We start from the raw sequence: 17093 nt of genomic DNA, 5'->3' as shown, positions 1-17093 counted from the left end.
ACAGTGGTAATTACACTGCTAATCTTAAACAAGGGGCCCAGACAGGGAGGTGACCGCCAGGTGTACTCAGGCACTGGTCTTGCTAATCAGGTAAATTGGTTCAGGTGTGGCAAGTGGATTTATTGGGAGGGGAAGAAGGCATTTTTCTGCTTTCTCATTGCGATGTTAACTATGTGGATGGCCCATGTGTGGTAGGGCAGAGGGGAATGTGCTGGGGGGAGTGCAAAAGAATGAGAGCTGCAGGGATAAGGCTTTGATGCATGTGGACTGGAGATGAGGTAGCTGTGTGAAATGCAGCTTTACCCATAGCCACCTCAGCAAGCTGGGAGGGAACGGAGGGCTCCAGTGCTGAGATGGGATCACAGGCAGAACAGTAACAGATGACAATAGCTGCGTCCTCCCATTGCGTTTGAGAGTTCCCTGAGCCTGCAAGGCATGTTACGGGAGAACACTGGCTTTGAGGTACAAAGAGGGAAGGAACTGATCCCACAACTCATACAAGGGAGAAAAAAATAACCCCAATTCTGAGCTATTTCTAGCTGTAATTGAGTTACTTTCATCTGTCAAAATAGAATTAAGCTCTTGTAATAAGCCCTTTAAATCAACAGGCTGCTAATCCTGTGCTGGCAACAATTTGGTGTGCCAAAAACTTCCTGCAGAAAGCTTTGCAGAGAGACTGGCAGGGGCAGGACGCTGTTCTTCTCTGAGGAAGGAGAGGAGGATTCCTCTGGCAGTTTAGTAGAAGATCTTAACCTCTAACCTGTGGCACCCTCCTGTATTGCTGAAAGGAGTGTGGGCAACACTGCAGTCCAGATGAGTCTTTGGCATGAAAACGAGCCCAGTGGAGGCTCATCTGGCCTCAGAGGGGGGTGGTGCACCACTGTCCCCCATGGCTCGGAGCAGTATGTTCCCTTTGTGCGTGCTAATGACAACGGAGGGTCTAATGGAATCATCTGCAAAGAACAAATCTCTTGCTCAGGCTTCTGAAAGGCCACTGGGGACCAGGCCAGCAAGCGAGCGAAACCGGCCCGTGTTGGTGGGTGTCCAGGATGCAGGTGGTGGTGCACAGTGTGGTGCCGGTGCATGGTTGGATGCTGGTTGATACTGATGATATACTCCAGCTATGTCATCTGAGCAACAGCTGAGGCCTCTGGTCCTGTTCTTTCTTTGAGCTAGTTGCCATGTTGTGGGCCCAGTGGAGTGGGGAAAATGAGTCATGGGTGCACTGAGCAAAGCAGTGTAAGAGGGAGAGAGCAAGCAGCTGGTACTGAGCAGAGGTAATTCAATTACAGGCACTGAAGCCAGTACTAATCCTCATCAGGGGCTGCCCTCCAAGCCGAGGAAGCTACTGCCTGACCTGCCCTCCTGCTCCCCCCTCTCATGCTTATCAGCTCAGCAGCAGGAGAACAAGAATGCCTACTGATTAACCATTATTATAATTAAAGCTCTGCAGCACCCTCAGATAGCCAGAAATAATAGCAGCACTTCAAAGGCCTGCTCTGGAGCCATGGCCTGGCCAAGGAGCCTGCAGGAGGGCCCTGCAGGGCTGAGGAGCAAAGGGTTGTGCTGGGGGGGAGACCACGTTTAATATTAAGCCCCTGGTGGGGCTTCCTCAGGTTTGGGCTCTGGGATGGATTTAACAGTGCTTCAGGAAGTATCTCATGAACTGGCCGCAGCCTGAGAGCAGCATGTGCTGATGCTCTTAGTGCTGGATAGGAAATTCCTCTGGGTTTGTCTTGACCATGAGCTCAGGGTAATTCACGTGATGTAGTCTGAAGTGAGGAAGGAATCTTTCCTCAGGCCAAGCTGACAGGAATTACTAGGAGCTTGTTTATGTATCCTTTGTAGTGCACTCTAATTCCTAGGATCTTCCAGGTATTTTTGCTTGATGCATTCCTTGATGTTACATGGATATAGGTTCCGGCAACTTCCTTCTCTCCTGCTCTTTCTATGCAACATGCCAGTTTGCAGCAGGTTTGTGACCTGATGATGAGTCTGAGATTTGTGAAATGAACACATTTTGTGGCATATAGCATATAACAATAAACAATGCAAAAACACAGAACATCCTTCTGTTCTACAGTGGACTGCATTTGCAAAATTGTTCTTTCTGTCTTCTCTGGATAAAACTACCATTGGTTTATAATCTATCCTGATTTGATTTGGAAATCACAGAGAAAGGAGGGAAGTCTTTCAGCCAACACTCTTACATGTTTAAGACCTCAATTCAAGACCTCAACCTCAATTCAGCTACAAACGCTTTGCCTTTTTGCTGCTTCCTTCAGTTCCGGTGAAACACATTCTTGAATTCTTGACTCCTTCTTGAACCACTGTATTTATTATGCTGCACTGACAAAGAGCTCTGCTTTCCACCTAGAACAGGCTGCATGTCAGTGGCAATTGAACGTTTCTACCTAAAATTGGCAGGGCATTTGGGGCACTTGTAGAGTGTGCATTGGTACAATAAGCGAAAATAATTTGATTTTGTTGTCCTTCTCAACATCAGCTGAGATATCATCTTCTTAGCTATGAGGGTGCCTTAAATGTTTGCTGATAGGCTTAGTGTTGATGATTCTGACTAATCTGTGGAATAGGACAGATGCTCTTTTTATGCAGTTATACTCACCAGCTCTACTCTCTCGCTGCCAGGAGGGGAGAGGGCTGTAAATGTGTTGATGGAGGAGCTCAGAAGGAAACCGTCAAAGCCATGAAATGGAATCGCTACCTCAGGCGGAGGAGAAAAGCTCTGCTCGAGTACGGAGCCAGCTTTCAAAGACGATGCTAGTGCCGTGCGTTTCTGGAGTGCGTGACTCACTTCTGAGCGAGTCTATAAAATGTCTCCTGAGCAATTCATCTGGCAAGTGGAGAGTGGAACCGAGTGTTTGTCTCCCTGGCTGGAAAGCAAGCAAGCCCCTTATAAGTCATCTGTTACTGCCTCCAAAAAGCCTTGTAATCCCTATTGCCAAGCGGCTTTTGTTAGAGAAATAACATGAAATGCGGGAAGCAGAGGAAGATAATTGTCTGGAGGTTTCGATATCGTTCCTTGTAGAGAATTCATGAAAGCATTTTGGTTCCTTATATAATCTAGTCTAGTGGTTTTTTTTTTGCTATGTCCATCACAAGAGTCTCTTGGCAGGAACAAATTCTAATCCCATAAGACTTTATTAAGAGCTTCTTAAAAAAAAAAATCAATAAATCTTACAGCTCTTTGGCTAGGTCTTCTATTAGGTTTAACATCCAAATAGCAGTGACAGTTTACGTGCACTTTTGGGACAGCAATCGCCATGCTCAGAGTTTGTAGCTGGTGTAGCGCAGCGGGGCCCTGATGGCCGACGGCACCGCAGGGCAACGGGAGCCCCGTGCAGGCTGTGCTTGCAGACGTCCTCAGAAGCGGAGAGCAGTGGGGCGTAAAGTGGCTTCATCTCTGCCTGCAATGTCTCCCTGGGTCCTCCCACCCAGGGAGGACCTTCCACTGAAGCTGCTTGTCTTCTGTTTCAAAGCCCTTCACAGCCTACCCCCTCCCAGCTCATCTTTGCTCCCTCAGCACCTAGAGACAGAGTCGGCTTGGGCAGCTCCATGACGTATCTCTTCCAGCATTTGGGGGATTACTTTTGGCTGAAGATTATTGTATGTGGTGCCACTGAAGTGGTGCATGCAGCCATGTTATTTGCACACTGAAGATAATTAATTACCAGTCCAGACAGTTTGTTCCAGTTAATCAGAAAGAAGATTTAGGCTTTTGTAAAAAGGAGGAGAGGCATAGCAGGAAGAGGAGAAAGAAAGAGTGTAAGCTTCTTCCCAGTTACTTTCCCTTTCTTACTGCTCTGTTACTGTTACTTTTACTTTCTTAATGTTTGGAAAATTTTTACTTTATATCTATTAAATACCATGTGTATTTCAAAGGATAGTGCTGAAGTCAAGATCTGGATAAGGAAGGAATTATTCATCTATGACAGATCTTTAGCCCTTCGACATCAATTTGTTTGTGCCAGGTTATTTAAACCAGGCTCAATCCAGGCATTACAGCTCCTGCTCTCCATACTTGGGTCCTGTCTGGGTGTAGATCTGGAGTTTGGACTTTGTTCCACCCGGAGACCAGGGTCAGCCCTGAAATCCAGGTGCAGCTTTTGGAGCCTGAGTTAACAGGGATCTGAACGGGGCCTCAAGTAGTTGAGGCATGTTGCTACACTCGGCCAACAAATTTGATAACGTAGCGCTCCGTCCTTTTTTTGGAGATAACAGAGGAAACTAGATACGCAGACAGAGTAGGACTGGCAAAAGCCAGACAGGTGGACAGCAGCTCACTCCGTGCACGCCAGCGTTTCATCTCTATTCGTACGGCAGCCAGCACGTGCAGGACGCTGTGCGGGAAACGGGGCAAGGTCTGTCCACGTGAGCCAGCGCAAATCCAGCCCGCCTTCTGGAGACTCGTGCTTGATTCCTTGCAGCTGTGTTTTCCAGGAGTATTAATGGGAGAAGGATATTTGTGGCAGACTGATAACATCCTTCTGCCAGTCAAGGACTGGCACCTCTAGAACAGCTTGTGTTTATATCACGCTTTTATGAATAAGCTGCTTTAAAAGGGCCTGAAGTTGCATTATTTCAGCTATTCTAATTTTTATCACTAAATAATGTAGCTGATACTGCTGAATTTTGATTTCTTCATTGATCTGGGTTTATTTTACTCATTTCGTCAGTGTGATGGATTTTCTGTTCATTTTTTGTGAAGTTTCACTCTTAGCAGGAGGGTACAAGTTCCCTTAGGACTTTTTTGGATGCATCAGGAGGTAATGTGCAGTGGCAAAAAATCGATAGAAAATCAATGTTGTTCTAATTGCTATAGTGTCCTGAAACAGTTGCGTTTTTTTCTGTTTTGGGAGAGGATTGGGGAAATAGCACTGTGGAACCTTCTTGTACTGGCCAGGGGTCACTGCTGAAATCTCTCCTGAAAGATGCTTGCTCCATGAGTGTCAGCCAGCTACACTGTAAGGAGAAACCAGACCACTTAGCCAGTAGCATAAGACTCCTCAAGCTGCTCTTCTTGAAGCTATTGTCCTTGGCTACCGTCAAGTATTAGTTCAAGAAGCTGCTGGGTCTTCTATCTAGGATGCCTCCTTACAAACGATGGCCTTGATAATCTGATGGCGTTTTCCGTCTGTATCCATCACAATCCTAAACAAGAACTGCCTCAGACAATTTTTGCTTGATAACATTACGATTGCTGTTCACTGCTGCATCCTGCTTAGGCATCAGACTGTCTCTGTAGGCTGCCTACGCCCCTGAGGGTTTACTACAGAAGTGATACATCACTGGCTTGTGAAGGAGGTCCACCCTTTGAGAGCGGCTCTGAGAAGGGAGCTATCAAGTTTCAGGACTGCTCTTTGCTCCTCTCTTTTAATTGCTGTCTCTTTCCATGCAGTGTTGCAGTTAATAGTTATGGTGATTGGTGTTGCCAATTTGAAAAATAATTACTGCCTGCTTCAAGATTATCTTTCCTCCTAATTAAAATCCCGGGCCTCACATATTAAAGGTGCGCTGTTGACACAGCATCCCATGTGCACCCAGACAACCTCATTTGGATTTACAGAATTAATTAAGTTTTATTTCCATCCCCAGCTGTTCTCTCCTGAATCAGGAACAGCACCAGGAATGTGGCCACTAAGTTGGCTGGTGGTAGGAGAAATAAGAGAGGTGCTCCTGTATAACTCCCACACTTCTGTGACAAAGTAGTCTTTAACAAGCATTTCCCAGGCTTCACTTGGGGATTTCTGAACTTCACCTTGCAGGAAACAAATCACAAGCGCTCTCATATGGCCTAAATTTTGTTTTGGCCATCATGTGGTATTGTCATCTGTACCGCTGCACCTGGAAGAGATTGGAGTCAGCCACCACCTCTCAAGGCTTCAACTGGAGGCAGGCTCCTCTCCTGCCTGGACCAAGTAGCTCGAGGCTCTAAGAGGTCAAACCATTTCCCTCCTTGTGTCCACTGGTGTAGCTAAAAGCTCCTTCCAAGCTGTGAACTGGCAAAAGGCTCAAGCCTTCCAAAATATCGATAATAACAGTTTGCAGGGTCGTTTATGATGCTGTAGGAATGACTGTTAGCATTTTGTTGTCCTAATTCTGTGTCTGCAATAGAAGAGAATGGAAGAGGCAAGATTTTTAATTTTTATTGTAGGAGTGTGAATTGTCATTGTAGTCTACTCCAATATTGTTGGAGGATTATAAGAACTCGGTAGCTGCATGTGCTGAAATATATGTGCTGGGCTTGTTTTCAGATGCTGATTGGACATGCTTGTTTGTCTTGGTGGGGTTGTTCATGCAAGCTGGCTTGCAGAGGACATGAATGCCATGCATAGATGTAAGGATGGTCTGTGAGAATGTGACTGTCTCCAGCAGACAGATGCAATGCTGCAACTTTCTCAAGCTTTTGGGTAAAGAAAAGCAAAATCAGAGCCAACCTAGGATCAGCCTTTCCTCCCTACCCTGAATCCCAGGTATGTGTAAGCAGCTCTTCACCACCAGTCCTTTCAGGGACTTCCTGTCCTTTTGCTACTCTTTCCAGCGAGAGCCTGAGTGCTGGGGCTGTAAAAGCAGACCTGTGACTGGGACATACAGCAGTGTTCTGGTTCTGTTGCCTCCCTCCCTTGCACAAGTTTCACTTCATAATGCTGTCAAGGCTGTAGTGTACTATTAGAGTTTCTACAGTCTCTGAACAAAACCTGGAAGCTAGTACTTATGGCAGGCTAGGAGGTCACCAGTAGCTTTGTGTGCTCCATGCAGCACATCTGATACTGTCAGGTCTTCTGAAGGCAGGATAATTCTAAGCTGGAAAAATTGATAAATGGAAATGGAATTTTAAGCCTACAGCAAATGCAGACTTTTGTATCTTCCCCCAAAGCCAGCAGATTGATATGGCTTGGCAGTTTTTCCAAGGTAGCTTCCCTGCTGCATGAGGATTCTCTAATTCACAATGTTAAATGGTTGCAATAATCTCCCATTTCTCCCCTCACAGGAGGGGTCTGATGCACTTACACATAAAGTAATAGAAAGAGTCTGTTTTATGGCCACCTGTAGGATAATGCTGCCTTTCACACAGCAGCAAGCTTTACTGTCTTGGTAGTGCAATCCGTGGGGCCAGGCAAGCCGATATAGTGCCTCTGAGAAACTGCTCCTCACTGTATCTTCCCGAGTTTCTTGCTCCTGTTTAATGCTGGATGCTGAGGAGATAAGTCAAGTAAGGAGACCCTCCTCCCCGAAATGTCATAATGGTGCTTTGCCAAACCTGCCAACGCTTAAACACTGCTGTGGTCCAATAAACCCTGCTGTCCCCTACCAGGGAGCACAATCCCCGTCTTACACACGCTCAGACAATAGCTTCGGTTCCAGAATTTGATTCACCATAAAAGTCATTTTTTCCCTTATCTAACTGAGAACCAGCAAGTACACTTTGTGCCTTGGTTGCTAAATTTTAATGGCTTTCATGAAAAGCTAATTTGCAGGATTAAGGTTTTGATCTCCCAAGGGTTCCTGCTGTCTGAAGCCCAGACCCCTCTGGAGCCCAGCTGAAAGCACTGAAAGTATAAATGAGCAGGAAGACCTATCCTGCGGATCTGTGTGAGGAGCTGGGACCTGAGTCAGGGCTGGGAAGCAGGAGTCAGCCACGCTATTGCTGCAGGCACAGTGGGCAGCAGGGTGTGCAGCCAGCACCGCCTGCTCTAGGGCATCGAACACAGGCGTTGCACCCAGGTGATGACTTCCACCTCCCCCAGCCCTTCTCTTTTCTGATCTCACTCCTCCAACAGTGTTTTCTGCTGAGCAAATGGGATAAATTTCCCATGCAATAAAACACCAGGCAACTTCTTATTACAAGTTGTTGGCAGAACAACAGCTTTTTATGGCTGCCTAAAATATACCTGCTGGTACAGGTTGTGCCTGTGTGTCGCTACAGGACGCCACCTTCCTCCCTTGTTTTTGCCATCTCTCATAAAAACTAACACACTTTTCAAAGGTGAAGGCACCTGGCCTCCATATTGCCTATTATATACTGCATATTCCATATTATATATTGCATGGTGAAATATTTTGAAACGAGATCACAGTGGAAGTTGCCGGGTGTAATGGGAACCCAGCAGTATTTATTAGCTCTTTTAGACCCTTTATTCAAAGGCAAACATTTTTACAGCTCTGTTATGCTTACTGTCAAAGTAAAATCTTCATGCATCAGTGAAAATCGTCAGCTCTGTGTGCACGAGCGCGTACGCTTCAAGGGCTTGCTGGAGTCTACTTGACATATGTATGGTTTGGTCTACAGTATTGATCTCCTAGGTTGATTGGAAGATAATTGTAGGCCACTGTTGCAAGCAATTTGTTTTTCATGAAGGATTGCAAAGCCATGAGATGTTTCAATGCCATAGCAACAAGTGTGATGTAACTGCTAGATAGAGAACAGGAGATGCTTATTCATGAAGCAATCCCAAGAGAGGCTTTCTTGGCATGGAGAACTCTTCAGTTAGTCAGTAACCTCTCACTTTGAATCACCGGTATATCTCAGTCAGTGAATGGGAGAAAGAAAGTGTAAGACGAGCTTCATGTGCAAGTCCAGCTGCAGAGGGAATAACGCGGTTTTCTTTACACTCCCTTTTCAGGTACTGGCTCACGAACAAAGTGCATATAAAGCGACCGACCACCGGCCTCCTCATGTATACCTTAGCTACTCGCTTCTGCAACAGGATCTATCTCTACGGCTTCTGGCCGTTCCCCCTGGATCAGAACCAGAACCCGGTCAAGTACCACTACTACGACAGCCTGAAGTACGGCTACACTTCGCAGGCCAGCCCGCACACCATGCCCTTGGAGTTCAAAGCCTTAAAGACTCTGCACCAGCAGGGAGCCTTGAAGCTGACTGTGGGGGAATGCGATGGGGCCACGTAAGGTGGCCTGCTTGGCTCATGTTCCTGCAGGCTATACAACCACAGGAGGAAGGGGAGGGGGAGGAAAGGACAAGTGGTGCCTAGTGGGATTGGTTTTCTTTGTTCATGCGCAGAACAGTGACAAAAATATATATGCGTGGTACCTATATATATTGACCTGAGTATTATAACTGTTTGGTGTTCACCAAGGAAGGGACAGGAAAGATGCGGGAGCATCTGAAGTGACTGGCCTGGGCAAGAGACCTTGCCTTGGGCTTGCTAGGCTTGGCAGGATGTTAGATCTACATCCAAAATGCGTGAAGGTGACCTTGGTTTTTGAGGGTGTTAGGTGATGGGTAAACGTTAAGCCTTTTGTCGTGACTGGTCCAAGGTTGGTAGTTAGTTTGTCTGGCCGAGAACGCTGGTGCTGGCGCTCCAGTAGGTCATGTTCTTGGCTCTGTGCCAATGGTGGGGAAGGGGGCTGGGGAGCGGGGTGGGCAGGGAAGGTTTGTTGGGGGCTCTCACAGCCGAAGGGTTACCTGCGTGTCTGGATGGGACCAGAGCAGGACGCATCTCCTGCCCAAGAAGGACTGTCTCCCAGCGAGCGGTGCCCAGCGCTCGTCAGAGCCATGCGCAGATCCATCATCAGAAAGGGCTTGGGCACCCATGCGTGCTGGGCAGGGCAGCCTGACGGCCGCGGGACTGTGAACGCCGTCTTCAGAGGGGCAGAGGAGAAGCAACCACTTTGGCTGCAGGAGGTGACAGGGAGCTGTGCAGAGGTGAACTGATTCCAGTGATACTGCTCTGAAAAAGGAGATGGGAGGGTCTTCTGGCACGGCTGGCGCACGGCCAGGCGGACGTTGAGGAGATGCTGGGATGTAGCAGGAAGGAGGTTTGCTGCCGCAAACCGGCGCCGTCAATTTTAATTTTTTTGTCTTGCTGTGCCGGAGCGTGAGACACTCGGCATCTGTCAGGGCTGATGAAAACCATAAGTAACCTTTAGCTCTTAATTCCCAAATGCTACCTGCTAAGCAACCTGCCTTCTCTCCCCCTCCAAAAATAACTGCTGAAATATTGGTGATAGGCCTGAGACCCAGCCAAGCAGAAAGACCGCAGGACTTAAAGGGACTTTGCCAAGTCTAAATAACTCATTTCCCTTCTCCCCAAAGAAGCAGTGTACAACGCTGTACTCCTTAAGTCCTATTCTGTCCTTTTTTCAAGCTCCGATTGGTTCTTATTCTGAAGACTTGAACAGGACGTCAGATGTACCTAGATGGGATGCTTGCATAGTGATGAATGTCACGGAAATAACTAATCTTTTTTCCTATTTTTTAGAGTACCCAAAATATGAAAAATGTTCTTATAATCAAATTTGCTTTTCCTTAGATTTCTGGGTTTATTTTGAGGGGAGAAGCGAGATTGGTCTGGTTAGCTCATTTCATTTTCCACTTCTGTAGCCTATTCTACTTATTTCCTCATTAGCACTTAGTGCCAGCACGCAGGTGAGTCTGGGATTTGGCAAGTGCAGTCTGGGTCTAATTTCTGTGAGAGGGAATAACATGACATAGCTGAGCCTTGGACCTGCATTGCAATGCTTTAGTGGCTAGGCTTCGTGATCTTGTACCTCCTCTTGTTACTGTATTTTTAAAGTAAGAAAAAAAAAAAAGTTTACATTTTGGGGTTGAAATAATTGACATTGTCTCTTTAAAAATTAAGTGCTTAAATGCTAAAAGAAAGAATTCTCTTTCATGTTTTGGGACCTAGAAACTACTGTACCCATAGGAACCTCTAGCTTGCTAATTAGTGTCAGACTAAGATGCTTAAAATTAAGGTGTAAGCAACATTATAGTGGATAAATGTGGGCTAATCTGCCACAGGGGGAAGTTTCTTTCCAACTTCAGGAAATCATTTCTTTTTTGCATTTTTTAAACTTTGGGTTCGTGGTTTTTTACTTAAGCTTAGTTGCACGATAAAGCTATATCTGGCTGTGAACATCAGTCTAAGTTGTTGGTGTTTCCTGAGATAGGAGGAGACAGAGAGTAAAGCTGCAAAATGAAATTAGTTCTGCAATCACGGGGAGCTTCACCCAATTCAGGAGCATTAAGCCAGATGATTTCCTGGTTTGTCCCCTGCGGGGAGGAGGGAGAGGCTAGGGATGAAGCCACAGGACTGTTCAAGTCAGCTGTTGTATTGAAGGGCCTGGGCCAAGGTACTGACTGCTGTTAGCAAACCTTCTTTTTAAATAAAAATACAAGAAATGAAATAAATGTGCATTTTTTTTATATATGTAATTGATGAGGGCGGTGGGAAGTTGGGCACGAGAACTAAAATGCCACACCAGCAAATGCACGTGGGAAGATCGTGTAACCTGCTTTCCTTGCAAAGGAGGGAGGAAGGCTTGGAAGGGACCAGCCTGTTCGCCCACTGGCCACGCGGGATGGGTGTCCATGTTCTGCCAGAGGGGCGTCCTAAAACCCCAAGATGTTTCTCATTCAGGCTACAAAGAGTACTGAGCAGTACCTAACAGCAGCATACCCGAGGTGTCATGGGGCTGTTGAAAGGGGAAGGGAGAAGGGATTCCTGGCTCCCCTGAAGCAGCTTCTAGGCCAAAGCATGGGCAAGTTAAATGCAAGTTATCAGCAGGATGAAATTGCTCACGATGTTTCTGTTCCCAGGATGAATCCTGTGCACCCCCGTTCTGAAGATGCACTAAACCACCAGTGAGACCCTGCAGCAACAGAAATCAGTGGCTAAGATCCCATTTCACCTTGCTGCCATCAGGGTTGGCCCTGCTGAGTTTATGCGCACAAAAAAAAAACGCCAAGAAGCCTCCCTTTGCTTTAACGGGCTCCGTGGCAAGTCCTGTAGCCTGGCTGTCTGCACAACCCCTCAGCACAGTGCCACTTCGAGACCGTTCCCGCAGCGGGTCCAAGGCCACCCTCTGTGCGCTGCGCTTGTCAGCAAGCCGAAGACCCCGCTGAAAATCCACTTCGCCTCTGGAGCACATAGCTGAGTCTCAGCCCCACCTCTCCCCCGGCCCCGCGGCCAGGCGCGTTTCACGTTTGCCTCCCGCTGATGGCGACGGGAGGCCGCCAGTCCCGGTGCTGCCACGCGGGTCTGCGTGCCAGATGTCACCGGCACCAGCCTGCTCTGCGAGGCTGCTGCTTGATAAATGTCTTCATGCCTAATTAAGGCTCTTCTACCATTGCAAGCACAGCAAAAAAGCATGCTGATGCGGTTCAGATGGGAATGCAAATGCCCAAGCTGCACTATGAATGTACTTATTTAGCTTCCCAAGTGACAGCAGCTGCTTCTCTTGCAGCCTGGTGTACTCATCGACTCTACTCCTGGCCTCCTTTTCCCTGTCTCTTTGTGTAGCCTTCCTCCCTCCCATCATTTCCATCCTTTGGTCTGTCCCTTTTCACTCTCTTTTCCCCTCAAAATCAGTCGTGTGGCAGCAGGACACATTGTTCATCCATCCCTGCTGACAGGAAGGCCAGTTCCAAGCAGCAGCACTGGTGGCTTTGGGATGCAGGAGCTTGCTCCCATGGGTTAGGTACGCTTGGGTGCCAAGAGGCCTTTGGATGGTAACAACTGAGAAGTGTCCAAGGTTAGATCTGACCTTGTAAAATAGAGGTTAAAGCTCCATATCATTAAGTTAATCAGTAATTTGGCTGGTTGCTTTTAAATGAAGTCCTTCTAAAAGCTGTAATTCTGTTTTTTGGAGGTGGCAGTATTAGTTTACAGGGATTAGCTGCTGGGAGAAGATGTAATGTAACATGTGGAATATGTACTCAGCCCATTTTCAGCATCTCAGGCTGTGGTTTCTTTTCCAAACTGGAAAAGCACATGTGAACATGCACATTGCAACATGCACGTTGTTGAGGTTGAGCGTGTTAAAGCAAATGGAGGCTTCTTGGTGTTTTTTTTTGTGCGTATAAACTCAGCAGGGCCAACCCTGATGGCAGCAAGGTGAAATGGGAACTTAGCCACTGATTTCTGTTGCTGCAGGGTCTCACTGGTGGTTTAGTGCATCTTCAGAACGGGGGTGCACAGGATCCATCCTGGGAACAGAACAACCAACAACCATACACAACCTCATTCTTACAATCAAGAAATGAAATGATTTGTACCTATCATTTCTTCTCTAGATCCATGTGTCCTGATCGCCCTGCAAAATATCCACTGAAGAACCAGCAACAGCAGGGCGGTGGCAGGACCAGCCAGGGATGCTGCTGCAGCCTCCAAGGTTAGTCTCTACCTGGCTAAGCCCGGACTTCAGGGCAGCATTTGTCAGCATCTCTGTTTAGGGCAACAGTTCAGGTTAGTGCTTCTATCCAAGCCCAATGCTCTTCTTCTCCACGTACTGGTGTGCCTCCAGTGCATTTTTTCCTTATAACAGCTTGAGACTAAGGGTCTTGTCTTGTGGGCTCAGCTGAGCTTCAGCCAAAAGCGCAGCTGCCTGAATTGCTTTTCTTTTTAATCTTGGTTTGCTTTGTTACATCCCAGCCTTCTGATCTGCCACATGCTTCTTTGTGTCTCTGGGCTAACAGCCAGCCAAGAGATGAAAAGTCACCTCATGCTCCGACGCTGCCGCGCAGCACAGCAAATGCACACGCACTCATGTTTTCCTCTCTTCTTGATTACTCCAATGATTTTCTTCCCTGATGAATGAAGCTCTAGGAATGAGCCTGTCATTATAGACCGAAAGTGGGGCCTGTCCAGACTGAATAAGGATCCTTCAGACGTCAAGTTTAAATTTTGCTCTCACTGTGCTCATTGCTGCGTATGTGTGCTGCAGAACTGTGCAGCAGAATGCAACAGCACAGGACTTCAACTGTTTTTGTCTTCCTACAAAAGTTTATGTAAGTACATATCGACTTGGCATTTGCTGTCTTGGGGAATATGTTGCTGATCTCTTGCACTGGGCCAGAGCACAGCTCCTCCAGACAAGCTGCAAAGTCTGCAGCCTGTGCGTGGTGCCATGCTGCCACGGATACTCTTTAACCAGTGCCTGAACAGGCTTATTTAATCTTGACTTGGGTATGTCTGGGTGACTGGCAGTGGATTTTCTGAACCACAGAAATCAGGCACCCTCTCTGCTCCTCCAGCGCCTCTCCCAGAGTGGCGATCCCATCTGCAAAGCAGAGGAGAACTGGAGGGGGAGAAATGTCCCTTCTATTTGCTAAATAAAAAGGATAGAGGAAAAAGAATCATCTTCTCCTGAATGCCTTGTCCGTCAGGGCCTGGTATGGATTCAGCAACTGGTATTGAGATTCAATCACAGAATAACAGAATCACAGCCGAGATAGTGACACATTGCAAATACTCATTGCAAATCAAATTAAAATTTTGTGTTTATTTTTCAAGCTGCCTGAGTTTTTTAGTGTCTAGAAGCAACTGTATCTTCTTCTGAGACACTACTCTTGCAAACCTGAAAGACACCATATTTTGTTTGGAAGGTGCTATGAAAATTGTTTTAATTTTTACACTGCATTTTTAATGCAGCTGGGGAATGACATTGAGCATGACAGACATGAATCAGTGACATAAATGACATAAATGGTTTTAGTGGATCCAAATAGGATTTTATTAAAAAAATTTATTTTTTTGCAAAATAGTCTTGGAAATGTTGTACCGTCTACAGATCTTGATATATAGATGCTATTTTTGGCCACCACTCCTTCTAAAAAGTTAAGCTTTCCAGTTTCATGCTAGTGAACCTTTAAACTATGGAAATTAAGGCTTAAAGAGGCCTGCTGGGGAAAGGAAGGGAAGCAGTTTGCTCCAGAGTGCCCCTCAAGATCAGGAGGCAAAACCAGATATATAGTCAAGGTCTCCAGTGTGATGCTTTGTTAAATAACACATTTTCCAGCCCATTCAGTATTTTGGTTGCTTTCCTTGCTGGATTTCTTATGTTTATTAAGGGTTTATTAACACCTATTTTTATCTCTAACTGTTATTCTACTGTCCTCGGCACAAGACAGAAGAATTTCACTTTGGGCTGCCCCTTTGACCACATAAAACTCTTTCTAGCTTTCATTTTCTCTGCTTCTACTGAATCTTATTTTTCTCTATCATTTTTAACCATATTTAATATTTTCTCCCTCTCTTGGAGATCATATCAATTTATTCAGCAACTGTGAGCACATGCAGCTTTTTCAGCGCAGGGCAGGAACCTTCACAATCCTCCCTGTCATTATCTTCTCCCAGTCAATCATGCTGTGGGTGATGGGCAGCTGCCTCCGGAAAGCCTTGAGGTAGGTGCCGTTCATCTTCTGGTATTCCTCCATCAGCCCCGCTTGGAGCTGGCTCTCTGAATCCTCCACCAGCTTCACGAAGGCCCTGATGGCCTGCATCCTGCTGGAGACCGGCAGGGACTCGGTCACCTCCTTGCACACTGTGAGATGGATATTGCCGCCCTCAAAGTAGTGAGCTTGGACATCGATGGTTCCCATCACCTGGGTAGATGCGGAAGGGGTGAGGGTGAAAGTCCATTCGGACTTCCACAGGCTGCTCCAGAATGGAGAGGGTTTGGGCGCAGAGGCCTGGATACAGGCCACCAGGATTTTCCTCATGGCAGTGTCTTTAACGAAGACACTGCAAAGGCCTTTTGGGTAGTGGTGACTGACGTACGCCCCTAGGGCCTCCTCAAGAGCCGTTCTCCACATCTCCGCTTTTCCATCTTCCTGAGCGTGTGCTTGGAAATCGCTCGCCTCTCCCCGCACGTGGTCGTATTGGAAGGAGAGCTGGGTCTGCGGGTCAAAGAAGCGGTTTGCCTCTAGTGCGTTGTGGCAAGTCAGCAGCACCTGGCACTCCGGCGTCCTCACTGGCGTGAAGTGGACCTTGTTGTGCCAGGCGCAGAGGTCAGGAGCTTCCTGCAGCAACAGGCTGTCGTCTGCCAGCAGCACGCGCAGGTCGCTGAAGGCGGCGGCGAACTCCTCGGCTGGACACTGCCGCAGCAGGTTGGCAATGGCCTGAGCCTGCTCCGTCCGGCCCAGCGCCCGGGCCCCGAGCAGCATCACTGGAAGTCCCAGCTGCAGGAGAAGGCACAGGAAAGGACACTGCTATCTTCTGCCTCGCAAGGCACCACTTTTTCTGCCTGAGAACTACCAAGGACACTTCCAATGTCAGCGTGGAGCAGCAGCAGCTGCTCTTAGTGTAGCCCTTGGGATGCTGCAGACCTACAGGTCTCCGCCTCACCTGAGCGTCAGCTCTCCTGGCCAGCGCAGCTCACCTGTGGGGCTCACGGGTCTTGTCTGTGGCCTGGCACAGCTGTGGGACAGCTCGATGGCTGGTCTCCGCTTTTTGTCCTTCCTCACCAGAGATAAACTCACTATAGTTAGTGCTCCTGGCCTAACGTGTGAATCACAGAGGCCACCACCACCAGCAGGGAATGAACGCCTCTGCTTTTCTCATCCCTCAGACATAGCACATTAGTGTATCACCCATGTATGCCAAGAAATGATTGAGAAAGACCCTCGATAGACACCTGAGTGATAACCAAAAAATCATCATCCTCTCAAGAGGATGTATTTCTCTCCCAGCATTAGCGACATCAAGGCATTCTGAAATAAGCTCCTTTTCCAGCTTGGAATATCTCCTCTTCAGCTCCATCAAACCTAGCCCAGTGCCCACGGAAAGCTGTCACATGCCAATTACATTCCTAATCCAGCTGAAGGCAGCCTGTATTTAGCTGTTTAACATCATCTATAAGTAAATCTACAAACACTTTTACAAGTTTCACAAACAGCTCCCAGTGAACCCTTCCCACAACGATGCTCTCGCAACCCTGAGCATGAGCTCAGAATAAACATGAGGAAACACCATGGACAGAAATATTTCCTAATTTGTCAGCATAGGAATGAGCACAGAGAAAGCCTAGAGAGAACACAGCATGGCATGGTGTTTTACCTGCCCTAAACTGTTCTAATTTAACATCTTAGGCCAATGACAAAGTAAGGCATGGCTCTGCAATGACCTCCTCTAGCTATTAATAAGTATGTGGCAGGGAAAGATGGGTTTCTGTTCATGGCTGAGGCTTCACACTTCGTTTTACGTCTTTGGTTCTGCTCAGAGCACCCCGGCGTTCCTGGTAAGTGGCATTTAGCGTGTCCTGCTACCCCTGCTATCCCAAAAGCTGACAACATATGAGGTCGGAGAGAGGAGCAAACATGAAAAACC

The 17093-nt window shown here is 47.3% G+C and overlaps 2 protein-coding genes across 3 annotated transcripts in view; one reads left to right on the top strand and one right to left on the bottom strand.

The window, feature by feature from the left end:
* ST8SIA2 (ST8 alpha-N-acetyl-neuraminide alpha-2,8-sialyltransferase 2) overlaps positions 1–11176 on the top strand; it is a 34645-nt gene extending 23469 nt beyond the window's left edge. For both annotated transcript variants that reach the window (XM_062583424.1, XM_062583422.1), the window contains exon 6: positions 8646–11176. In XM_062583424.1, coding sequence (XP_062439408.1) covers positions 8646–8931 — 286 coding nt within the window. In that variant the 3' untranslated portion in view covers positions 8932–11176. The remainder of the gene's footprint in view (positions 1–8645) is intronic.
* A 3894-nt stretch (positions 11177–15070) lies between these two features.
* On the bottom strand, positions 15071–15931 carry LOC134144812 (F-actin-capping protein subunit alpha-2-like). Its single transcript, XM_062584015.1, has one exon. The coding sequence runs from the start codon at positions 15929–15931 to the stop codon at positions 15071–15073; it is 861 nt and encodes a 286-aa protein (XP_062439999.1).
* Between the last annotated feature and the right edge of the window lie 1162 nt (positions 15932–17093).

This window comes from Rhea pennata, chromosome 10 (assembly GCF_028389875.1).
Source record: "Rhea pennata isolate bPtePen1 chromosome 10, bPtePen1.pri, whole genome shotgun sequence".
Classification (NCBI taxonomy): Eukaryota; Metazoa; Chordata; class Aves; order Rheiformes; family Rheidae; genus Rhea; species Rhea pennata.
This window is presented reverse-complemented; position numbering and strand designations above follow the sequence as displayed.